The sequence below is a fragment of the Hakea prostrata genome, chromosome 3 (genome assembly GCF_041222555.1).
Source record: "Hakea prostrata isolate BN-2017 chromosome 3, UWA_Hpros_2, whole genome shotgun sequence".
In the NCBI taxonomy this organism is placed as follows: Eukaryota; Viridiplantae; Streptophyta; class Magnoliopsida; order Proteales; family Proteaceae; genus Hakea; species Hakea prostrata.
Window position 1 is genome coordinate 54,054,304 of NC_142602.1, and position 23,240 is coordinate 54,077,543.

The following is a 23,240-nucleotide window of genomic DNA, read 5'->3' on the forward strand; positions in this document are numbered from 1 at the left end:
ATTTGGAGAAAGCCATCCCCACTTTCTCTTTCACACTCTCATAAGTGCTTCAATTTTCTCTGCTTTTGCTTAGGCCTCCTAAATAGGGCTGGATCATTGTGAAGAATCTCTAAATCCAGATTTGTAGGATGTGTTGATGAAGCTCGACTTGTTGATAGGGCTCGTGGGATAGGAACCTCCTGCCTCACACTCTGACTCCTCCTCATAAGGACTTGGGAGTTGCCTGTGCCTCCCATACTTGCTGGCTCTCTAAAGGACTCACAACCCATAAACCTCTGTTGCCTCCTCATGTCATCAACCCTCTGCTGCTCCCTACTCATCATCTTCGCCCTCTTGATCTGTTCGGTCTCTGGGTCAGGGTCACATCCGTACTCTCCTCACTCCGCTAGATCATAATCCTCGGGCTCTCAAAGGTCATCGGGGCATGCATCGTCGAACTCCTCCCTCTATGTTCTCTTCTCTTTCCTTTTTTGCTTTCCCCCACTCAGGTATGAGGCCATTGCCTTCTTGACCTCTGTGGGCACCTTTGGGCACCCTACTACATCCCTGTTTCCACTAGCTAGATTTATCTTCAGTTTAGTGGCCCACCTCCTTCTATTTGTTTCTTGCAATAATTACACTCGCTCTTCCTCCTATTAGCTGATAGTGGCCTCCCGTGTTGCCAAGCTATGTTTGAATTCTTTGAAAGAGAGTGCCTGATACAAGAAATACACACTAAGTATCTTGACAAGCTCCACAATGTGCTTAAAATATTACATACATGCTTCTAATAATAACCTCTTATTTTTAAATATAAAAAAAATAAATATCTTTTTAATATCTAAATAATTTTTAAAATATATAAAATACACACTAATTATCTTAAAAAGCTCCAAAACATGCTCCTAAAATTGCATACATGCTTCCACTAATACTCTCATATTTTTTAATTTAAAAGATAAAATAATTAGTTTTGTTTTTTAATATTTAATTTTTTTTAAAATTATTTAAATATATATTAAATAGTAAAAATAGATAATTAACAAAAAAAAAAAAATTTATTCAACATCATCACAGCAATATGGTGTCTTAACTTTCACACACATTAATTTGAAGCTTATACATCTACTATACATATACATCTACTGTACATAATACAAAATAATTTTTAGTAACAGAAAAATAAGAAAATAATAGGAAGAACCAAAAAATAATTTTGACACTACAATTCATAGATCAACACTCTAAAGTAAACATACTTAAATTTGGAAGCAATCCAAGAAGATATAAGGGACAAACAAAACAAAACAAAAAATAAAAAATGAGGAAGTTGGTTACTCACCTTGCAATTTGAAATGAAATGGAGGACCAAATCTAGTGTTTGAATGAAATGGAGCTCTAGAAAGTAGGTGAAGTAGGGGTAAAATCCAAGAGCAATAATTTTTTTTTTGAAAATAGGTCAAAATCTAAGAGGCGATATCGACCGAAATCACGTTACCTGCGAATTAACACAGGTATCGATTGAAAATGTTGATTTTTATAACATGGTTTTTATCATTTCTGCCTGATACCGAAAGATAGGAAATTTCATGTCGTATCGACCGAAATTTCGTATCGTTTCGGTTAATACAAAACATTTTAGATGCCTGACCTTGTGTTTTGTTTCGTTTTTGAAAAATGCAGACATTTCAACAGAAATTTTGACCAAAATTTGGATGCTACCTCTATCAACCAGTTAGTGTTGAGCCTATCTCATCTCCTATCCGTATTGAATGAAGGGATAAAGCAATAGTTAGCTTTGATCACGTAGAAGTGGCAGCTCTCAATTCAAGCTAATCATGGGAACACACGAAACAAAGATATGAACTGGGTAGATGGAAATGGAAAAGAGATGTTTCCAATTCATCAAAATCAGATTCGGTCAAATTTTTTCTATGATTGTAGCCACCACTCAGCTGCAAGAAACATAACCGACCAAATTAATAACGCTAAAAATAAATTGTGTAAAAAACTCAAATTGAGTATCTAAACAGGAGTGATGTTCTCCTGAGCTTGAATAGCCACTAAGCGAACAAAGCTTCCAAGGCTCTAAAATCCTTTAACTATAATAAATAATTACAACTTTAGTATAAAAAACAAGAAGTTATCTTGAGTACTACTACTAGTCATCTTATAAGTCATAAGTCATAACTCACAATCTTACCTCGTGATTAATTAATGCTTGTTTCGCCGGATCTGGTTCCAACCTTTCCACTACTTGTTGGACTGCTGTGATCAAATCTGTCCTCATCCCAAGTTCTTTACTGTAGTGGTACATGGGATTCAAATAATAGGCTATCAGACAAGCCAACTAATGAGATGATAAGAAACTACACAACAACATAATTAGTACTAACTATTAATTAATAACTTGACAATTTTAATAACTTTCATCTGACTAGCCAAATATAATGGATGTTTCAACTGCCTCTCCCACCTCTCTTGGATAATATCAAGGAATTTCTGGTTGCCCTTTGGATATACCTTCCTAACCATCTCCTTCATCATCTCCATTGCATCCCATATATGTGGTAAAGTTGGTTTCCTTTGTTGATCTACCAACTTCAAGACTGTCACCACAAGGTTTAGAAGCTTCACAACAACTTTTAGATTTGCCTAGAAGGTATCATGGATATGGTAGCCCATGCTGCTCTCCCTGCCAGTGAATTTGACTAGGGCCAATCGAACCTCTCTTCAAATGCAAACATTACACGTAGTTGGGTTTTCTTCTTAAAACTCTTAAAGGCAATCCAATTTCTAGCAAATCTTGTAATCCCAGGCCTCACCATGTCACCACCACATATCCTCCTCAACATATACATCGGATATCCAAGGTTATATACGAATGTGGTCATATGTCGAGCCTGCTAAACAACCTTCTTCCCAAATTTGATTTGCTCAATGTCTTTCAGCGTCAAATCAATATGATGTGCCGCACAGGATTCTCCATTAACTTCTTCCCAGCCTTCTTGAAATTGGAGCAATTATTAGTCACAATTTGCACCACCTACTCGACTCCAACCTCTTTCACCACTCTTCAGCAACCCATATATGTATTGCATCCTTCTTGTAACCGGATGCATCAACAGATCTTGAGGAACACCGTCCTCCCATCACAATTCAGTATAAAATTGATGATAGACTGTCTAGTGGGACCAATCCAACCATCACACATCACTCACCCCATAGTGCCTCCACATCGGCTTAAGACCATCAATGTAAGTCTTCAAGTCTTCCTTATGCCGTGGGAGATATACATTATATATCTTATATGGGCTTGGCCCAACCACCTCATGTCCAACACCACTAATCTCATCGACCATCGCCTTATAATAAGGCCCTTGTGCAGCATTTGCAGGAACACTGTGATATTTACCCACTTATAAAATGCCATCCCCACCTTCTCCTTCACATTACCCCACATATGCTTTAATTTCTTTTGTTTTGTCTGTGGCCACGCAAACAAGTCAGGATTAGTGAGTAGTATCTGCACATCGGGATCTATAGCAATGGGTCTAGAGGCAACAAATGCGGCATTGGGTCTAGGTGCAGCAAATGTGGCACTAGGTCGAGCTCGTGTGGCCCGTGGTAAGACAGCTGACTCTCTAACACATTGGCTCCTCTTCATACTGGATCTGCCCCCGTTTGCCCTCTCAAAATTCGGATCTTTAGATGACCCTGCACCCATGGCCCTCTGTGTCCTGATCTCATCGAGTCTATGGGACTCCCTACTCATCTTGAGTATTCTCTTCATCTCTACCTTTGGGGATGATGCATCATCTAGATCCACAGTTTGCTCTCCCACCTCCTCTAAGCATGCTGTTTAAAACTCATCCCTCTTTGCCTTCTTCTGTGCCCTCTTCTCTTGCCCTCCTGTCACCTATTTTATCATTGCCACTTTAACTTTATAAGGGACATTGGGGCATCCAATCACATTGTGGTCCCCTCCCGCTAGATGGATCTTTAGTCAAGTGGCCCCACCTGATCCAATCTTTTTCAAACAATATTTACACTCGACTTCTTCCCTGTCATCCATCAGAGGCCTACCATGCTGCCAAGCTATCTCTGACATCGTGTTTTTGAGTCTCTGACTCAAAAGTTTGTGCCTAAAACAAACATACATAATAATCATCGTTAAAATACAAACCCAACACTTTAATTTTAACCTAAAGACACTAAACACACATTACTTGTAAACTAAGTTATTCATAAACGTTTTGAAATTTTGTTCCTAATTAAAAATATTTTTTTATAATTAAAATATTTTTTATAATAATTATTAAATACAAGAAAAATCAGAAAACATAGTAAAACACTTCATAAAGAAGATTCAATCAATTACATATGTAAATCTACCTATTAGAGACAACATATAATAATTTCAACTCAAACCAATATGCTTTGAGCATGAAGCAAATAAAACAATGTAATTTTTAGGTATTTTTTAAATTCAGAAGAAAAAAAAAAAAGTAGAACACTACAAAGATCAAATCCAACAACAATCACTTGTAAATCTATCAATTAGAGGCCATAGAAATTTTTTTTTTCAAAACATTCCAACACCATTTGACCATAAAAGAAAGGAAAAATATAAAATAAATATAAAAAACAAAGCTTGAAAACAGGTTGAAATTTGGGGGGAAAATCGAGTGGAAACTTTATGTTTCCGCTTTCGTTTCACGATCAAAACTCTTCTTTTGCAGAGTTTTGATCGAAAAAGGTGACTTTTTATGAAAGAGCTACCTTAATTTTTCTTTTTAATTGTTTTTTGTTGGTTCTAGGATTTTTTGGGAGCTTAGAAAATGCTCCAGATATCGGGTGTTGTACATGCAAACTTACACGTAAAGTGGTCTTAGATTATTTTTGCAATTGGAAAGAGAGCTTAGTTCTAAGCTAATGGGCCGAAAGTGAATCGAGATGTAATTTTTGGCCAAATTGTCTCATTAGAATGATATTTTCGGTATTAAAAGAAAGCAGTTATGATCAGAGGTTGAGATTTAGTTAGAATTTTATTCTTTTGGAAAAGAAAGAAGCTCTAAGTGTATGCATGGGGCCCACAAGAAATAGAGAATAAGATTCTCTTTCCTTATATGAGTTTGTCTTCTTCCTATTCTTCCATATTATACCAAGATTCTGTGAAGCCTTTTATTTTATTTTGGCCTAATTAATTGTATCAAACTGTATTAGATTTTGATTTCTTCGCTAAATTCTCTCTCAGTTCCACTTTACATTTCACATATTATTTTTGCCCCCTTTTTTTTCTCAAACTCACGTTGATCACTTTCCATTTTTACTTTCTCTTTGTCTCTCACCTCACTCTTTCCTACATGCATTCACATTCTTCTTTTATTTATTTTCCTTACCTTTCTCTCTCTTTCTCTCTTCTCTTATGTGTGTGTGTGTGTGTGTATATATATTTTTTCCTATTTCCTCTCTTCCTTTCTTTCTCTTTCTTTGTTCTTTGATTATTATATTATATTATTATATCATTCTTTCCTTATTTTCCTTCCCTATATCAGCTCTTCTAAACATAGTGCGAAATTTCACTTGGGTGTCACCGTTTCGCCACCTTGCATAAACCACTAAAACCCCGATATTTCTGCGATATGTAGCCGAAATTTAGGAATGTTTCCGTAGAAATTTTGCCCCCAGTTTCAAAGGGTATTTGAGTTCATTTTGGGTTAGTTTTTGGTGTCTAGCTTAATTTGAGGCCAATAAACTCACTGAGAGTATTATTTTGGCTAAAACATAACTTAAAATGGTGTTCTTGATTGGCATATACCTGGTTATATGCGAGCAAAGCTAGAAGTCTATTGCATGAATATAAAGCAATCTAAATATGCAAATAATGTAGGAAAACACAGGGATCTTCATTAAATTGCAAGAAAGAAGAGAACAACCCACAAATGTCGAAGATCGAACGCAAATGAGTACATGAACCAAGGTAATGAAGAGAGAGAACCTCTAGCTTTGAGAATCGAAATTTCACCCAAATGAGGGGATACTTCGACTCTCGAACGGCATATATAGGCGATAAATCTGCCAAAAATTAACTGAATGACGATATATCGCCACCATTTGTTGACATTTTGTAATATCGTTTTCGTTAAGGGTTTTGTGTCACTCCTTACCGAAACACTAGAATATCGCCAGGTTTGTGTGATCATTTTGTAATATCATTTTCACCAAGGGGTGTTGTGTCATTGCCCAAAATATCGCCGAAACTCGGCAATATTTCTCACTATGTTTTATAAATACCCCTCACTTAGGCTTTACATGTTAAGTTCTTTTCTTTAATTCAAGTGCAAGGTTTTCTCCATAGGATTTGGCTTTCTTTGGGTCTAGTAATTTCAGATTTGGTTTAGTCTAGATCTGATTTTTATGGTCGGTTGAATTATGAACCAATCAATTTTATTTATTTATTTATTATATTTTTTCTTTTGTTATTCAAGAAATTGAAACTAGAAAACAGCAAAACCTTGCAACCAACAACTCCATCGGCAATAAACTGGCAATCAATAAAAGATCTGCAGAAAACTTCAAACCAAAACTTTGAGATTACCGTGCTCATCAACTAGCACAGATCGTACAAATCACAGATCTCAGTGGAAAAGACCAGCACCAAAACTTCCAAAGAAAAAATAAATAAAGGGGAAGAAGAGAAACAAAAGCTGAAACCTAATTTTTTTTTTCTCCATGTTAAATCTTCATGGGAACCCTAGTTCAATGAAGAGTTTATCATCTTCATTGAACTAGGGTTCCGTTCTTCAAACTGGAAACCTAAACAAATCTCAAACCAGCAAATGCTGATTAAACCTGTTTTGATACCATTTTAGGAAACAAGCTTTAATCAACCAAAATAGTAGCTGAACTTGAAAGAGAATGAAGAAGATGATGATGAGGAATCTACAACAATGGGGTGCAATTTTAGCTTAGAACTCCTGGAATCACAACCTCTTATTTATAGATCTCAATAGTTTAGATTAGAACTTGTGAAGCAAGCCATCTTGCCCTCTAGAAAAGGAAATAAAAAAAGTCCATTTAATGGACTCATGAATCTATCCAAAATAGTACATGAAATCAAAAAGAAACTTGAAAATAAAAACTATGCTGAAAATAGAAACCATGCTTTCTAATTCTCCTAAACCTTGATCACCAAAGAAGCTTTTTCCAAGAAGGGAAAGTATGTGATTCAAATTCTCCAAAACTTGTGAACCAAGTCACTATCTCCAAATTAGAAACCCAATAACTTGAGCACTCAGGCAGCAACCACAATCCTTGTGCACCAAGGCTGCGCAATTGTCAACATTCCCCCTCAAGCTAAAATATACACAAGGAAAACTCGAGCTTGGACAATGAGAATAAACTTGAAAGGTAGCACCAATCTAGAACTGTCTAGCAATAGCAAACGCCAATAAACACTAAGAGTACTTCACCTATGAGATAATCAATTTAAAAAAATTCAATTCATTACGTTGAACAACCCATCTAATAATAAGAACAATCGGAAATCCATAAGTATAGCAACATCAAAGGCACTATCCAAAAAATGCCAGTAGTAGAGAGGAACCTCCACACTAATAGAAAAGAAATTGTAGCTTCAATGTCCACACATACCCTTTTGCAAAAAGCCAAAGTAGTAGGCAAAGGTATGGATAGGTAAAAGGCAATATTAGTTAATGTGGACTAAGTAGGTAAGTAAAAGGCAGTGTAGGTTATTGCGGACCAAGTAGAGAGTAAAATTTAGTATAGGTTCCTATAGACCAAGTAGGTAAGTAGGTAGGTAAAAATTAGTATAGGTTAGGTAGGTAAAAGTAGTATAGGTTACTACGAACCAAGTAGGTAGATAAAAGGTAATATAGATTACTGTGGACCACAAGTAGGTAAGTAGATGGGTAAAAGTAGTATGGTTGTTGTAGAATACAATCTTAGGAGGATAAAGTTTTTACCAATAATATTCTTCAACACATTCTGAGTAGATATATAAAGAGTATCCAATCTCCCTCTCACGTGTAGCATTACACATGGACAATTAATAACAACCAATATCCAGTAAAGAAAGATGTCAAGCGAGAATTTGCAATGTGCCCTTTATGGTAGATATAATCTTCATTTTTCTAGCATGTCTGAATCCAAGAAACAATTTCCAAACTCTCTCATGGTAGATTAAGATAATGCCAACATTATAATAAACCAGACTTTTACGAGGGGTAATTGGTAAATAAAGGGGAAAAAATGACAAATTTGTAAATATCCTAAAACTAAAACAGGACTGACATAAATGTAATTTTAGAAATCTCCAAAAGGTAACATAAACAAAAGCCAAACAGTGAACTTGGAAGCCTGAGTGGGAAACACTCCAATAATGGAAACACAAATTAAGGTAAGTTTAAGAATCAGGAAACTGGATGACAAATCAGAATAAAAAATCCAAATCAGGAACAGAATCCGAAAACATGACCAGAAACTGAATTAGGAATAGAACATAAAACAGAATTAAAAACGAACTAGATATTGAACCCAAAATTTATTCAAATCTGAACCCAAAATTGAACCTACAACCAAATCATAATTGAACCAAGAACTGAACCAGAATCTGAACTAAACCAAACAATGAACAAAAGCCTGAACCAGAAGTTGAAACGAAAACTCAGCCAACAAAACCAATAACCAATCGACTTATTTTCTTCCCCAAACCTTAAAATCAAAGATGATGACACCTACAATTTCTCTCCGGCATTCCCCCCCCCCCCCCTTCAAAGATGTCGACTCTAAACAACAATGACATTCCACTACAATCAGATCTTGAACCATCACCTCCTCAGGAAAATAGAATTTCTCCAATGCAGTAGGAACAATAATCAAAGTACCAAGCTTACTTTGCAGCTTCAAACTCTCAGGTGGAAGAAGAAAACAAAACCAGAAAACAGATCTTGAACTCACGATCTGAACAGAGTTTCAAAGAAAATTCAAGAAACTGAAAACCAGAAAACATCGAAACCTAGCAGTGGGCAATAAACCGGCAATCGATCAAAAATATGCAGATAAACTTCGCACCAAAACTTTGAGATTACCGTTTCTCATCAACTAGCACAGATCGCACAAATCACAGATCTCAATGAAAAAGATCAGCACCAAAACTTCCAACGAAAAAAAATTGAGAGGGGAAGAAAAGAAACAAAAGCTGAAACCTAAATAACTCTTAATCCAGCAATCATAGAGAAACAAATGCTGATTAAACCTACTTACTTTGATACCATGTTAGGAAATAAGCTTTAATCAACCAAAATAGTAGCTGAACTTGGAAGAGAATGAAGAATAAAGAGAAGAAGATGAAGAATCAGCAACAATGGCCTGCAATTCTAGCTTTGAACTCCTAGAATCGCAGCCTTTTATTTATAGATCTCAATAGTCCATATTGCAACTTGAGAAGCAAGCCATCTTCCCTCTAACAAAGGAAATAAAAAAGTACATCTAATGGACTCATGAATGAATCTGTCCAAAATAGAATGAACCAAAAAGGAAAGTACATGAAATTAGAAAGAAACTTGAAAATAAAAGCTATGATGAAAATAGTAACTATGCTGAAAATAGAAACTGTGCTTTCTAATTCTCCTAAACCTTGATCACCAAGGAACCTTTTTCCAATCAAGGAAAGAATTTAACTCAAATTCTCCAAAACTTGTGAACCAAGTCACCATCTCTAAATTAGAAACTCAATAACTTGAGCACCAAGGCAGCAGCCACAATCCTTGTGCACCAAGGTTGCGCAATTCTCAATAGTTTGGTTCCTCAAGGCGACAACATCGTGGTTTGAGTCAGTTGTGTCATCTCCGACGACGATGGTAGTTCCGCAACTGCTGCTGCTGATAAGAATCTTGGTGTTTTCTCCAACTTTTTCCGGTTGGTCTTTGATGGAATCGTTAAACCTCTACAAACTCTTGGGCATTTTCGCTTTTGCAATCAAATATACCCAACCCAAACCCATACCCATACTCTAGACAAAAGCTGGAATCTATTTGAGAAAATCTGAAAACTAATGTTTCCTGCACAAAGAACCAAAAACGGAATCAATAAACATTAGATCTAATTTGGTTTTTGAAGATGATCAAAGCTTGATCCAACTTATCAACCCTTGCGAAGGGATGAAATTCTCTATCATCCTGCCTAACTTCACCTAAGTTGCCCTACCCTCCAAGATGCTCTATTATGATTCATATGGTCTTTTGTCTTTCTCTTTTGTTGTATTGTGCCCACTTCTCTTTCCATTTATGTATTGTTAGTCTTTTTTATCGTTGTTGTGTCATTCTCCCCTGTCAAGGTTTCTTTTTGCCTCTCGCCAGGAGAAACTTACATGAGCATTAGGGTTTAGGGTGAAAGGGGATAGTGATGGGTGATTTTTGGCATGGGGTAGGCAGGGGCGCTAGTCGTTTTTTGGGGAGGAGGTGTGGTGGTTTTTGGTGGTGGTGGGTAAATTCTGCAAGCTGTAGGAAATCACCACCACCATCCCCTTTGCCCTAAGCCCTAATGCTCACCTAGGTGGCTCTTGATGAGAGGCCAAAAAAAATCCAGACAGGGGAGAACAACACGGTAACGATAAAAAAGGTTGGAAAAAGATGGGTGAAGGGGGAATCCATTCACCACCTAAGCATTGGGTATGGTATGAAAAACAAGGGTACTTCAGTAATTTAACCTTAACATTGGGAGGTTATTTTGGTCATTTGGCATTGGGACTTTGGAGTTGACTGAGCTAGAACTCCAACCATTAAGTTGTGGGTTATTTGTAATTTATCCGGCATAAGGAGTCAACTAGAGTTTTGGCCCATTTTAAGCGGGTCAAACTTTTTAAAAAAATAAAAATTATTTAATACTTAGTTTATTTAATTTTGCATTATTAGTTATTTCATTAGATGCATGTTTTAGGACCTTTAGTTTAGCTTAATGAATTATTAATAAAAAATAAATAAATAAAATAAACAAAAACTCCATCTCGCTCTCACATTATCTCAATAGATAAAAGCTAAATAGCATGTCTCCTTGGTTTTAACCTATTAGCTATACGATACTGTGTGTTTGCGGTTACCATTTTTTTCACAAACACAGTGTTGGATGGAAACTTTACACCCTTATAGATCTTTTTAAAGGATAAGAGTGTTCTTGCATTACCAAATCAGAATCCAAGTTAATGCATATCAAGTCTCCAATTTGGAGTTCTACAAATCAAGAAACGTGGGGAAATGTTCTTTGCTTTGCTAGAGAACAGTTAGGAGAGGTTTCTGTAATTTGCCCTAAATTGTTTATTTACACCTAAATACCTGAAAAAGCACTTCTTTGTTCATCTCAATGGTAGATGCATGCAGCCTTAAAAATAAAAGCCAACTCAACTAAAACACTTGGAACAGCTAAAATTGTACACCCCCAATGACAAAAATTCCAGCCTTAGTTAAGTATAAATGTTTGACACTAAAAACCATGTGACTCGATGATATGTTATTTAGGATTTTGAGTGTGTAATATAAAGATGGTGATTAGGCATCTATAATCAGTGTTTGGGGATTGTTGCTTTGAGTACCTTCCCTGTAGTGTGTATGTTTCCCCGCTGCCTGGTGCTCCAGCTGTTTGTTCTGAGAGATCTAGACCAGATGGTATGATTAATGGTGAATCATTCAAATGATCTCCCTTCCTAGGGGCTTGACAGGCTTTTAAGGGCTGTAGGTGACTGTTTGAATTACAAATTATCTGATCACGGTAAACATTATTTGAAAACACCAATTGCAAGTTTTTGTCATTCTCGTTCTTATCGGATGATGTTATGTTATTTTTGCGCAGATTGTATCCAAGTTCACTTGTCCTAGTGACGTAACTCAAATTGTAGGGTTTTGAGAAGTGAAATTAAATCCCTAAAATTAGGGTTAATTAAGGCTCCTCTCCTTGTGAACCATAAAACAAAGAACTAATATTGGTAGGTATAGAGAAAATTAGGGATGATGTGATAGATTTTTGGCTGATTAGGGTAATGGGGAAAGATTTGGGTTAGGTTTGGTAACAAAATATAATTGGGTTGGGGTAATTAAGAAAGGAAGGGATTTTGAAAAATCAGGATTTTAACAAAATCAAATATGGGATGGGTTTTCGAAGAATTATGGCTTTGGGTTAACCAAACTCAACCTGGGATGGGAAAGAGAATTCTGGAGTTGGGTCTAGGGAGGGTTTAGGGATGAAGCAATGAAGGTATGGGCTGTATTGAGGTTCTTAGTTGATCTTGATTGGGTTCTTGAATTTCTTGGATGGATCTTGGACTCTTTTCTTTTCTTTCTTTATCTTTCTCTCTTCTTTCCTTCTTTCTTTCGTTCTTCTCTTTTCTTCTCTTTCTTTCTTTTTCTTTCTTTTTCTTTTCTGCCACAAGATCAAGACGAGAGAGAAGGGAGAGGGGGTGGGGGAGGTGGGAACTTGCTGCTGGAATGGTCAGGGAAGAGTGGGGAGGTAGGGGCTTGCTGCCGCAAGGTTCAGGTGAAGGGGAAGGTGCCTGCGGTGGTGTGGGGGAGGGAAACAGGGATGGGAAGGGGTCTGGGGTGGTACTCAATGGTTGGGGATGGCTGGTTGCTGTGTTTGAGTTGAAGAGGGCTGTCACCAAGAGGAAGAATAGCCCTGAATTGCAGAAAACTCACAAACTTCTCAACCCATGTTGTGGGCTATGCTTCCCATGACTCCATGTTTATTAATCTAAAACTGATTTATTTACAAGGAGGGTGGAGCTTTAAATAGCCTACAATTGGAGGGAAAAGACTTGGACTTAAACAAAAAACCAAATTGGAGGGAAAAGACTTGGACTTAAACAAGAAACCAAATTGGACTCAACTAGGGAATCCTCTATAGAGTAGGATCCCCTTTCCAACTCAATAAATAAACAACCACTAAAAAAGAATCTTAGAGAAAACAACTTGCAAAATTGACACTAATTATGCAAAAGGAAACTCACTTAAAGATTGATTCCAATTGGGACTCCATCTCTGACCAGGACTCTTAATGTGGGTTCATTTAGAAAAATAAAAGTAGACATAGACTCACAAAATTATAATGAAAATTAATGGACTAATCAAGTGTCCAAAAGAAGTGGGAGAAAGACCAAACTACCCCTTATAGGGTTTGGACCCACTCAGTGCACCAATGTGCTTAGTTCTTGGGCCCAATTTGCTGATTCGAGAAGTGGAGTAGGCCAGCTTACATACCTAATACAAATATCATGCATATGCACTACTTGGTTTCTCTATTTCTTATTGCTAAATTAACAACTGTCATGCACTTATGACAATGACTTAAAACTGATCACAGGCTGTACCTATCAATATGTAGCTTACTCTATTTTATATATTTGCAGCCAATAGGAGATATTTCTGAAAGATTTCAGGCTTTGTGCCTGAAGGACAGTGGCGTGCTCTACGAGGACCCTTGTATCCAGGTCTGCTATCCCGTCTGTATTATTTTTCAGTTGTTCACTTAATTGCAATGGATGAGTACTGTATTTCTCTTGATATTTATAATCAGATATCAATAAAAAAAAATATGATCTTTTGGGACTACTGTACTTTGGCATTTTCTGTGATACTTTGTGGTTGCTTTCGTTGAGCATTTGGTGATTTGTTTGTGAACTACTTTCCAGATTGGCACAAAAGCAGAATGGCGAGCCCACCATGGGCGTCTTATCCTATTCCTGGGAAATAAGAATACTTCCACCATTGAATCTGTCAAAGCCTTAATATTACCTCCCGCACACTTGAATATGGAGCTCTCATTAGTACCTGAAACTATTCCTCCAAGGGCACAGGTGGAGACTTGTACTAACTTTATGCTTTTATTCTCTCTAAATTTAATATCTTTATCTTATTTGAGGCAAATCTTATATTTTCTCCCCCTTTTTTTCTCTTTTGATGCCCACTTCTTCCCTAGGTGCAATGTCCACTTGAAGTTGTAAATCTACGCCCAAGCAGGGATGTAGCTGTTCTTGATTTTTCATATAAGTTTGGGATTGATGGGGTACAGCTCCAATCCTTGGTTACTTGTGCTTGTGTTGATTACTATTTCCCATTGTTCAGTATTTCAGTTATCATTGATTACACTTTCTGTAGGTCAATGTCAAGCTTCGACTTCCAGTTGTCCTAAACAAATTTTTGCAGCCTATACCTCTGGCTGCTGAAGAGTTTTTCTCTCAATGGAGATCACTTTCTGGCCCTCCTTTAAAGCTTCAAGAAGTGGTAAATACTTCTTGATGTCAAAGTTTATCCAGTGGTTGAATAGTATTTCCTATTTTTGTTTCTTGCTGATAGTGGATTTTTATGGAATATTTTGTTGGTTTGTGTTAATAAATAAACTTTAATCAACCAAAGCAGTGCAATAACAATAAGAACTGAGAAGAAGAAAAAAGAAGAAGAGAAGAGAAGAAGAATTGATAGGAATCACATAAACTTGCAATTTTAGCTTAGAACTCCTAGAATCGTTGCTTCTTATTTATAGATATCAATAGGCTAAATTACAACTTGAGGAGCAAGCCATCTTGTCCTCTATAAAAGGAAATAAATAGTACAACTTATGGACATAATTTTCTAGTCTTATAACTACTAAAATCTGTCGAAAACAAAAAGTACTGAAAAAGGAAAGTTTTGAAATTAGTAATTAACAGAAAATATAAACTATGCTTTCTAGAAATTCCCAAAACTTGTGTGGCAAGATTCATACACTAGAAATAAAAAGTAGAGTAGCATCATTGGCATAATACTGTTCATGTTACTGTTCACGTGAACAGTAAAACAACCCATTGTTCCTGCATATATTTCAACAGTTTGCTTGATGGTTTCAAACTTCAAGGTGGCTGCCTTAGGATAAAAGTAAAAACACAACTTAAAATAGACAACTATGAGTTTGGTCTTCTGCAAATCTGATTTCAGTTGGGTGATGAAATAAATTATTGGTATGGTGGTCTTGTCCACTTGTTCCTGTTTGATGGTCTAGGGGCAAGGTTCAAAATTTTGTTCTGTTTTGTCCATTTCAATAGTTTCAAGCCTAATTAAGGTCGATAGTTGATGTGCACCCTATTCTAACTTTTAAGCCACGTAAACACAATTAAATGTTTAGGTTGCCGAAAGAAAATAAAAGAAAAAAAGGTACCTTGACTGGTGTTTTGGATTCGCTCCCATGCTTGCTAGTATGCAGTCAAATCTGAATTTAAATCACTGTGTTTTTACACATTCTTAAAAGATAAATGTACATAAATAATATGCAATTTAATCTAGACTATGTAGTAATGAAGTGAATCGTTAAGCCACACTATGAGAGATCCATAATACAAAAGTAATCATTAAACACCAACAGACTTAATGGTTTAGTACTATGGCGACCTGAATCTAGTCCATTGTATGTCATAGCTTGTATTGACATGTGAATGCCATGTCATAATTGACGAGAAGAAATGAGTATAGTCCATCACCATTGACATACTGAAGGCAACATGTCCCAGGGTATAGATCACCAAGCTATGTACTACCCATTGATCCACATTCATATGCATTAGATGGCGCTATTGGGAATTTGGGACAATATGTGGCTGGTAGCATGTGTATGAGAAACAGTCATCCATAAAAGACAATCTGGTATTTCCCTTTGACTGTGAATGAGAGTGATGTAGGAAAGTCCTAGGAATTAAGGTATCCTACAAGGAAACAGGATCTATGGCTGTCTAGGATACTAGGAGGGGTAAGGGGAGGGGATTCCACAGCTCAAGTAGCTCTGTGGCTAGGGGAATTTTACTTCCAATCCTTGGAATTATGGTATCGAGGTCTAGGGCTTAAAGAGGAATTGATTGGAGCGTAAGTTAGGGTAAGGCCAGGCTGTATAAGAGTTGAAACTTGAAGAAAATAATTCTGTTTTAACAGATTTTGAATAATGTCCTTAAGTCAGGATCTAAAGAATTTAGGGTTTGTAATTTCTAGGGTTTCTAGGGTAGTTTTAAGGTTAGGGTTATGGTCAAGTGTAGGCAGGGGTTCCTAGGGTACTAAGTCCAAAAGGTGGTTGGATTTGGGTGATTGATTGACGAGTTGTAAGGGCTTGAATGTTTTAGGGCTTCTAGGGTTTGAGGGAAGAAGATGAAGTGCAGGTTTTAGTAATCTAATAGAGGGTAGGGGCTGTGATGTGATTTAAAGGAAAATTGGAGGGGATGGGGAGGTGCCATCCTAGGGCGAGGGTAATAGGGTTGATAGGTAGGGTAATTCTTGGGTTTTAGGTTAGGGGTGGGGGCTACTGCCACTGCTGCAAGTAAAAAAGAGGAAGGGGAGGTTGCACAAGTGCTGGGGAAGGGAATTACGGTAAGATGCGGGTTGGGGATTGGACTTGTCACTTGATGGCTGCTGGAATTGGAATGTCTCTAGGGCCCTAGGCTGCCGCAAGCTTGAAGATGATAGAGAATGATGGAAAACTGCAGAATCTTAAACAACTCAGCCGTGTGGTTCCTCTTTGGGACCCATGACTCCCGACTCTTCCTTCATATCTCAACTCGTTCAATTAATCAACTACTCTAATCTGTTACAGCTTCGTGGGCCACATTTACAGCCTCTCACAAGAAGGAAATTTAAAATAGGACTCAACATGGGGATTCAATTTGGACTGAAATTCCAGCACACGCTAATAAGACTATTTAGGAAACTAGAAATGAATTCTAATTAAGAAACTCCTAAACTTGTAAAATTAAAAATCCTATTTTAGAAGGAATCCAACTTGACCAGAACCATAGAGCCTTAATTCCTATACCCCATCATCAATTTTCAGTTCTGAAATTCAAATACAGCAGCAGCCGAACCCTATGCCTCTTCAATTCAACCCTAAAAACCATAGACCTAATCCTAGATCTAAATTCCAGATCTAAAATCATACTTTACAGCAAGCTCTAACCTAGGATGAAGAACCCTAAGTCCCCTAGCCTCGCTGAAACCTATTCTAGCCCTAACCTAACCCTATCACCTATCCTATATTACAAAAGACATATTATCAAAGACAATTACAACTCTAGAAGACTGCTGATTCTATTGATGAGGATCTTGGAGTGAGCCTAATTCTAGGGTAATATTCCTACAAGCTAAACCCTAGAATTTTGTTTGCATCATGTTATCTCAATGGTGTTACCTATTAATGGTTTGTTGACAACTTCTTCCTGTTTGTAAGCAGCACCAGTCGCTCAGCCAGCGACAAATCATGGGACTCATCATCATCAGAGCTGATTATGAATACAAAGTGGTGCATGTGGAAGTGGTGGTGGTGCTGGAAGCCTTCTGTTATTGCCCTTTTTCTAAACTATTGAATAATATTCAGCCAGCAACAAATCATGATACTCATCATCACAGATAATTATGAATACAAAGTGGTGCATGTGGAAGTGGTGGTTCCAGAAGCCTTCTGCTATTGCTGTTTTTCTTGTCTATTGAATGATATTAGTGACGTTCAAACTGTCTCCTTCAATATGGAAGAATGGCAGTTTAACCATTCTCACTGTTGAAATGAATCTAGTGCTCATTGGATGGTATTAAGGAGTGAACTTATAAAGATAAAATGTGCACTTACAAGTTTGTCTTTATAATATGCACATTAAAACCAATACACCTTGTGGGTTTTAAACTCATGCAAAATAGAGTGAAAATTACTTTTAAGCAAAAAATCAAAAAGATCTTGAGACTTGTTTTTAGTTTTTGTATTTTTCTTCAACTTCATGAAGTAGAAACAAGTACAGCTTAAAAGAATTAGAAACAACTTGAGACTTGTTTTTAGTTTTTGTATTTTTCTTCAACTTTATGAAATAGAAATGTTAGAAACAAGCATTAAATAATCAAAACAGCAGCTGAACTTAAACAAAGAAAAGAGAAGAAGAAGAAGGAGAGGAGAGATGAAGAACTAGTAGAAGAGGCTCGTGATTCTTGCTTTAGAGTCTAGAATCACAGAGCCTTTTTATTTATAGTCTCTAATGAATTTAATACAACTTGAGAGACAAATAATTGTCCTCTAGAAAAAGGAAACAAAAAATTACAACTTTAGCAACTTCCTAGCTCTTAAAATAGAAAGTTCTGAAAATAGAAACTATGCTTTCTAAAAACACCCAAAACTTATGTAGCAAGACTCCAACATTAGAAATTGAAAGTAGAATAACATCAATAGCATAATACTGTTCACATAAACAGTACAAACAAAGTTACTGTTCACGTGAATAGTAAAAACAGATTTTACTATTCACGTGAACAGTATCGTGAACAGTAAAAACAGATTTTTTTACTGTTCACGTGAATAGTGTCGTTAACAGTAAATAGCCCAAGTGTATATACTTCAACACTCCCCCTCAAGCTGGAGTGTACACAAAGAAAACTTCAGCTTGCACAATAAGAATAAACGTGAAAAGTAGCACCAATCTTGAATCGTGTAGAAATGGCAAATGTCACTAAACACTGAAAAAAAATACTTCACCCAGGAGATAATCAACACCAACTTAAAAAAAACTTTAATTCTTCATGTCAATAGAACCATCCAATATTGAGAACAATCGATGATGTTGAAGACAAACAAAGTCCATAAGTATAGTAGGATCAAAGACACTATCCATATAATGCCGGTAGTAGGGAGAAATATCCACATTGAATCTTTAAAATTGTAACTCCAAAGTCCAAATAAATGCTTCGCAAGAAGCCAAGTTGTAGGTAGGCAAAATGCACTATCCACATAATGCCTGTAGTAGGGAACATGTCCACGCTAAATCTTCAAAATTGCAACTCCAATATCCATATAAATACTTCGCAAGAAGGCAAGTAATAGGTAAAGTATGGGTAGGTAAAAGGCAATATTGATTACTGTGGACCAAGTAGGTAGGTAAAAGACAGTATAGGTTACTGTGGACCAAGTAGGTAAGGTAGTATGGGTTACTATGGACCAAGTAAGTAGGTAAACGACAGTATGGGTTACTACAGACCAAGTAGGTAGGGTAAAAGACAATATGGGTTATTGCGGACCAAGTAGGTAAGGTAAAAGACAATATAGGTTACTGTGGACCAAGTAGGTAAGGTAGTATGGGTAATATAGGTAAAGGTAGGTAATGATATTGTTGTAGAATGCCATAAGTTGATGGCAAAGATCTTCACAAATGATATCCATCAGCACATCTTGAGTAGATATAGAATAAGGTATCATTCTCCCCCTCACGTGTAGCATTACACGTGGACAATTAATGATGACCAGTGACAAGCATCTTAAAGTATAAGCACAAAAGAAACCCAATAAGGAAAAGTAGCAACCACAGAGCAGTGTATTATTCACCAATAAAGCTGATCAAGCAGCAGAAAATCGTCTCACAGGACAGTCTTGTGCACCAAAGGGGGAAAAAAATTCTGGACCACCGCTAACCCTTAGGCAGGAGCAAATTAGATCAGGAAAAAATATATATTGAACCAGCTTGGAATCTCAAAATTGCAGTAGTCGTTGCAACAATCCACTCGGAAGAAGTGCAATAACAGTTGCTGCAGTAGCAGATAATATCAGATTTCGGACCATAGCAGCAAACTTCTGCTAGATTTGAAACTCTAACAGACCTCGATATGAAGGGAAAATAGTCCTCTAGGTCTTTGTAGAAGTATTAGATAAAAAGAAGGCTAAACTTGATTCTGAAATAAACAACGGAAGAAGTAGTAAAGCAAGAAGGTAGCAGCAGAATTTTTCAAAAGAGAGAAATTCAATGAAACAGGGGTACTAGTATACGACTTGCAACTAAACTTATAGCACAAACAATGGAAGACAATACTTAGGTCTTGCAATCCGAATTATGGGCATATCTTTGCAAGAATCAAGAGGAATCCCAAGACATCAGTATAGTTCAGATTGAACTTCAGATTTGCACACAAAAAAATGGTAGTAGCAGCCTCAGTTGAATCAAATAGGTAGACATATCCCCATAAAGCTTAGGGCCTTTTTGTAGTATTAATACATAGATACTTGGTGCTTCAAAAGTTAAAGAATAAGGACAGCCATGCACAATTATTGCAGCGAAGGTTGGGGCTGCCCTAGATAAGAAAAAGGAAAAAAAAGAAGAAAAAAACTGGGCAGCCAAGAGAGAGAAAACGGTCCTAAGTTGATTAAACTTGCTTTGATGCCATGTTAGAAACAAGCATTAAATAATCAAAACAGCAGCTGAACTTGAACAAAGAAAAGAGAGAAGAAGAAGGAGAGGAGAGATGAAGAACTAGTAGAAGAGGCTCGTGATTCTTGCTTTAGAGTCTAGAATCACAGAGCCCTTTTATTTATAGTTTCTAATGAATCTAATACAACATGAGAGACAAGTAATTGTCCTCTAGAAAAAGGAAACAAAAAATTACAACTTTAGCAACTTCCTAGCTCTTAAAATAGAAAGTTCTGAAAATAGAAACTACTACCAAAATAGAAACTATGCTTTCTAAAAACTCCCAAAACTTATGTAGCAAGACTCCAACATTAGAAATAGAAAGTAGAATAACATCAATAGCATAATATTGTTCACGTAAACAATATAAACAAAGTTACTGTTCACGTGAACAGTAAAAACAGATTTTACTATTCACGTGAACAGTAAAAACAGATTTTTTACTATTCACGTGAATAGTGTCGTGAACAGTAAATAGCCCAAGTGTATATACTTCAACAAGAAACAAGTACATAAACTGTACGAAACACTGACAAAATGATTATTTGGGTTAAAACGAAAACCATACCAAAGACAGCTAAGTGAGAACTCATTATCCAAACATTGCCAGCTCCTGGGGAGGCAAAACTGTAATTTAATCTTAAAATGCTCAAAATGATGCATGATTTCCTGGCTATATTTCCAGCCCCATTTTCAGTTCAGCTGTTTAGTTCACTGTGGCTGGATATTTTATTCTTCACGAAGATTAATATGCAAACTTCCTATTGAACAAAATATCCCCTCATTATCTGTGTTTTCATATTTTGAGCAGCTTAGAGGTGTAAGACCGTTATCTCTTCCGGAGATGTCCAATTTGTTCAACAGCTTTCACTTAATGGTTGCACCTGGACTTGTAAGTTATTGTTTCTTATGCGCTCTGACTTCTCTGAATCTGTATAACGCTTTAAAGTTTTAAGTTCTTTTTCAGGATCCAAATCCAAACAATCTGGTTGCAAGCACAACTTTCTTCTCAGAGAGTACTCGGGCCATGCTTTGCTTGGTAAGTGACTATATCTATCCTTCATTATCCACTCTGCCTCCCTCCATACCACCCATGCCCACACGCACACCCCACCGCCTCCTACACGCAAACCCCCCCCCCCCCCCCCCCAAAAAAAAAAAAAAAAAAAAAAAGAAGAGAAAAAATGTAATCTCCTTTTCACTTAGTTTTAAGATTTTCCAGGGATGTAATTTTTGATAGACTATAATAATTCTGAGTTTTTAGCTGAGTTGGAAATGAATTGCGAGTGATATTATTTTCTTTCTTCCTTTTTCTTTTAATAAGCAAATAAACCATTGTGAATAGCTTCTGGTGAATGAGAAATGAATATAAGACAGCTGACCAATAGCTCTATCCATGGAGGGTGACTATTTTATCCTTTTATGGGGGGCCTAATTCAACCCCACATCATTTTGAAGGGAATTAATGTATTTCTGAAAATTCAAAGCTGAAATCAGTTATTCTGGAACTTAAATGTGCAACTTCGACACTAGAAGATACCTGATACCGGAAAAGGAACCAGTTGAGAACTTTCAACTTTCAACTGATCTCCAAGATTATGAACCACCAAATTTCCTTTTAGCTGTATGGCTAATTTGTGCATTGAATACATTTCTCTCAGGCCATAGGTACTCAACTACCTAAGTTGGGGTGGTATATCCTTTCTAGAATATCCATTGTGTGACTAATATATATGCTTTCAAGTTTCTTTTCTTGACAAAGAAATACATGATTTTTCGTTGTTTGTAAATAGAACTGTTAAGGAATTTTATGTGATTAACCTTGCTTATCTATTTTCAGATTAGAGTTGAAACTGATCCAGCAGATAGAACACAACTCCGAATGACAATTGCTTCAGGAGAACCTGCAGTAACTTATGAGTGAGTATTTCAAATTTAATGTGGTTAAATGAAAAAACTGTTATATAATTTATGGTTTCATCTCATTTCTCTGCAGATTGAAAGAGTTCATCAAAGAGCAATTAATTAGCATTCCTACACCACCCCCTGCATCTGCTTCTGCACCAGCTCCAACATCAATACTAGCACTACCACAAGCAGAGTCTTTAAATCCACCTACAAGTGTAATGGATCATGGTGCAATGCTTGCTGGGTTGTTTTAAGAAGATGGATTTGAAGGTTGTGTGCAGAATTTTTTACTATAGATGATTCGTGATTGTACCTGATTTAGGCATCCTACCATTGTTGAGTGCCTCAAATTGCAGAGGCGGATTGGGGAGAATCGGTACAATGCAAGGGGTGGCGGGGTTGAGATCAAAGAATGTTGTGGTCGGCCTAGCATTGAGTGTATTTTCCCTTTTTTTCTGTTGGGAAAGTTAGTCAGGAACTGTAGATTCTCTTTTTTTTTTTTTTTTTTTTTTTTTGGGGGGGGGGGGTCATTATTTGGTGCAGTTGATGAGATGGGGTTATCTAGTTAATGTGTATTAGGATGTATTCTGATGATGGTTAAGAATGAGGAATGCATGAGGTGGTTTTTGTAGCAGTTCCTGTTTGTGATTTGTCCATATTGATTTTATCAATAATAGCAAGAAATGAGTCAGTTTTTTTCCCCTTTTTCGGCTTACAACCACAACCTTATATTCTCCGTACTTGCTGCTACTATGGCAAAATAGCTTCCCCCCCCCCCCCTCACCCCACCCAATACTCATTGGAACTCCATGTAGATGTACTACATTGTCCACATATAGCCTTGCTAGTTTATCTATAGTATAAGTAATCTTCATAGGGATGAAATGGGCTGATTTAGTCAATCTATCGATGATTATCCATATAGTATCATTATCTTGGTCAATGATTATCCATACAATATCATTCCCTTTGCTCGTCTAAAGTTAGCTAGCTACAAAATCTATGGTGATGTCTTCTCACTTCCAACTAGGAACAGTAAGAGGCTGTAAAAGTCCAAATTGAGGTTGTCGAACTGCTTTCACACGTTGACAAGTGTCACACTTGGCCACAAAATCTTCCA

General features: G+C 36.7%; 1 protein-coding gene across 2 annotated transcripts in view; it reads left to right on the forward strand.

Annotated features, from left to right (window-relative positions):
• LOC149022492 (AP-2 complex subunit alpha-1-like) overlaps nucleotides 1–22,620 on the forward strand; it is a 104,045-nt gene extending 81,425 nt beyond the window's left edge. For both annotated transcript variants that reach the window (XM_089150563.1, XM_089150564.1), the window contains 8 exons: nucleotides 13,397–13,477; nucleotides 13,679–13,843; nucleotides 13,966–14,052; nucleotides 14,145–14,270; nucleotides 21,024–21,104; nucleotides 21,180–21,251; nucleotides 22,053–22,132; nucleotides 22,209–22,620. In XM_089150563.1, the coding sequence (XP_089006689.1) occupies nucleotides 13,397–13,477; nucleotides 13,679–13,843; nucleotides 13,966–14,052; nucleotides 14,145–14,270; nucleotides 21,024–21,104; nucleotides 21,180–21,251; nucleotides 22,053–22,132; nucleotides 22,209–22,374 (858 nt within the window). In that variant the 3' untranslated portion in view covers nucleotides 22,375–22,620. The remainder of the gene's footprint in view (nucleotides 1–13,396; nucleotides 13,478–13,678; nucleotides 13,844–13,965; nucleotides 14,053–14,144; nucleotides 14,271–21,023; nucleotides 21,105–21,179; nucleotides 21,252–22,052; nucleotides 22,133–22,208) is intronic.
• The last annotated feature ends 620 nt before the right edge of the window (nucleotides 22,621–23,240 follow it).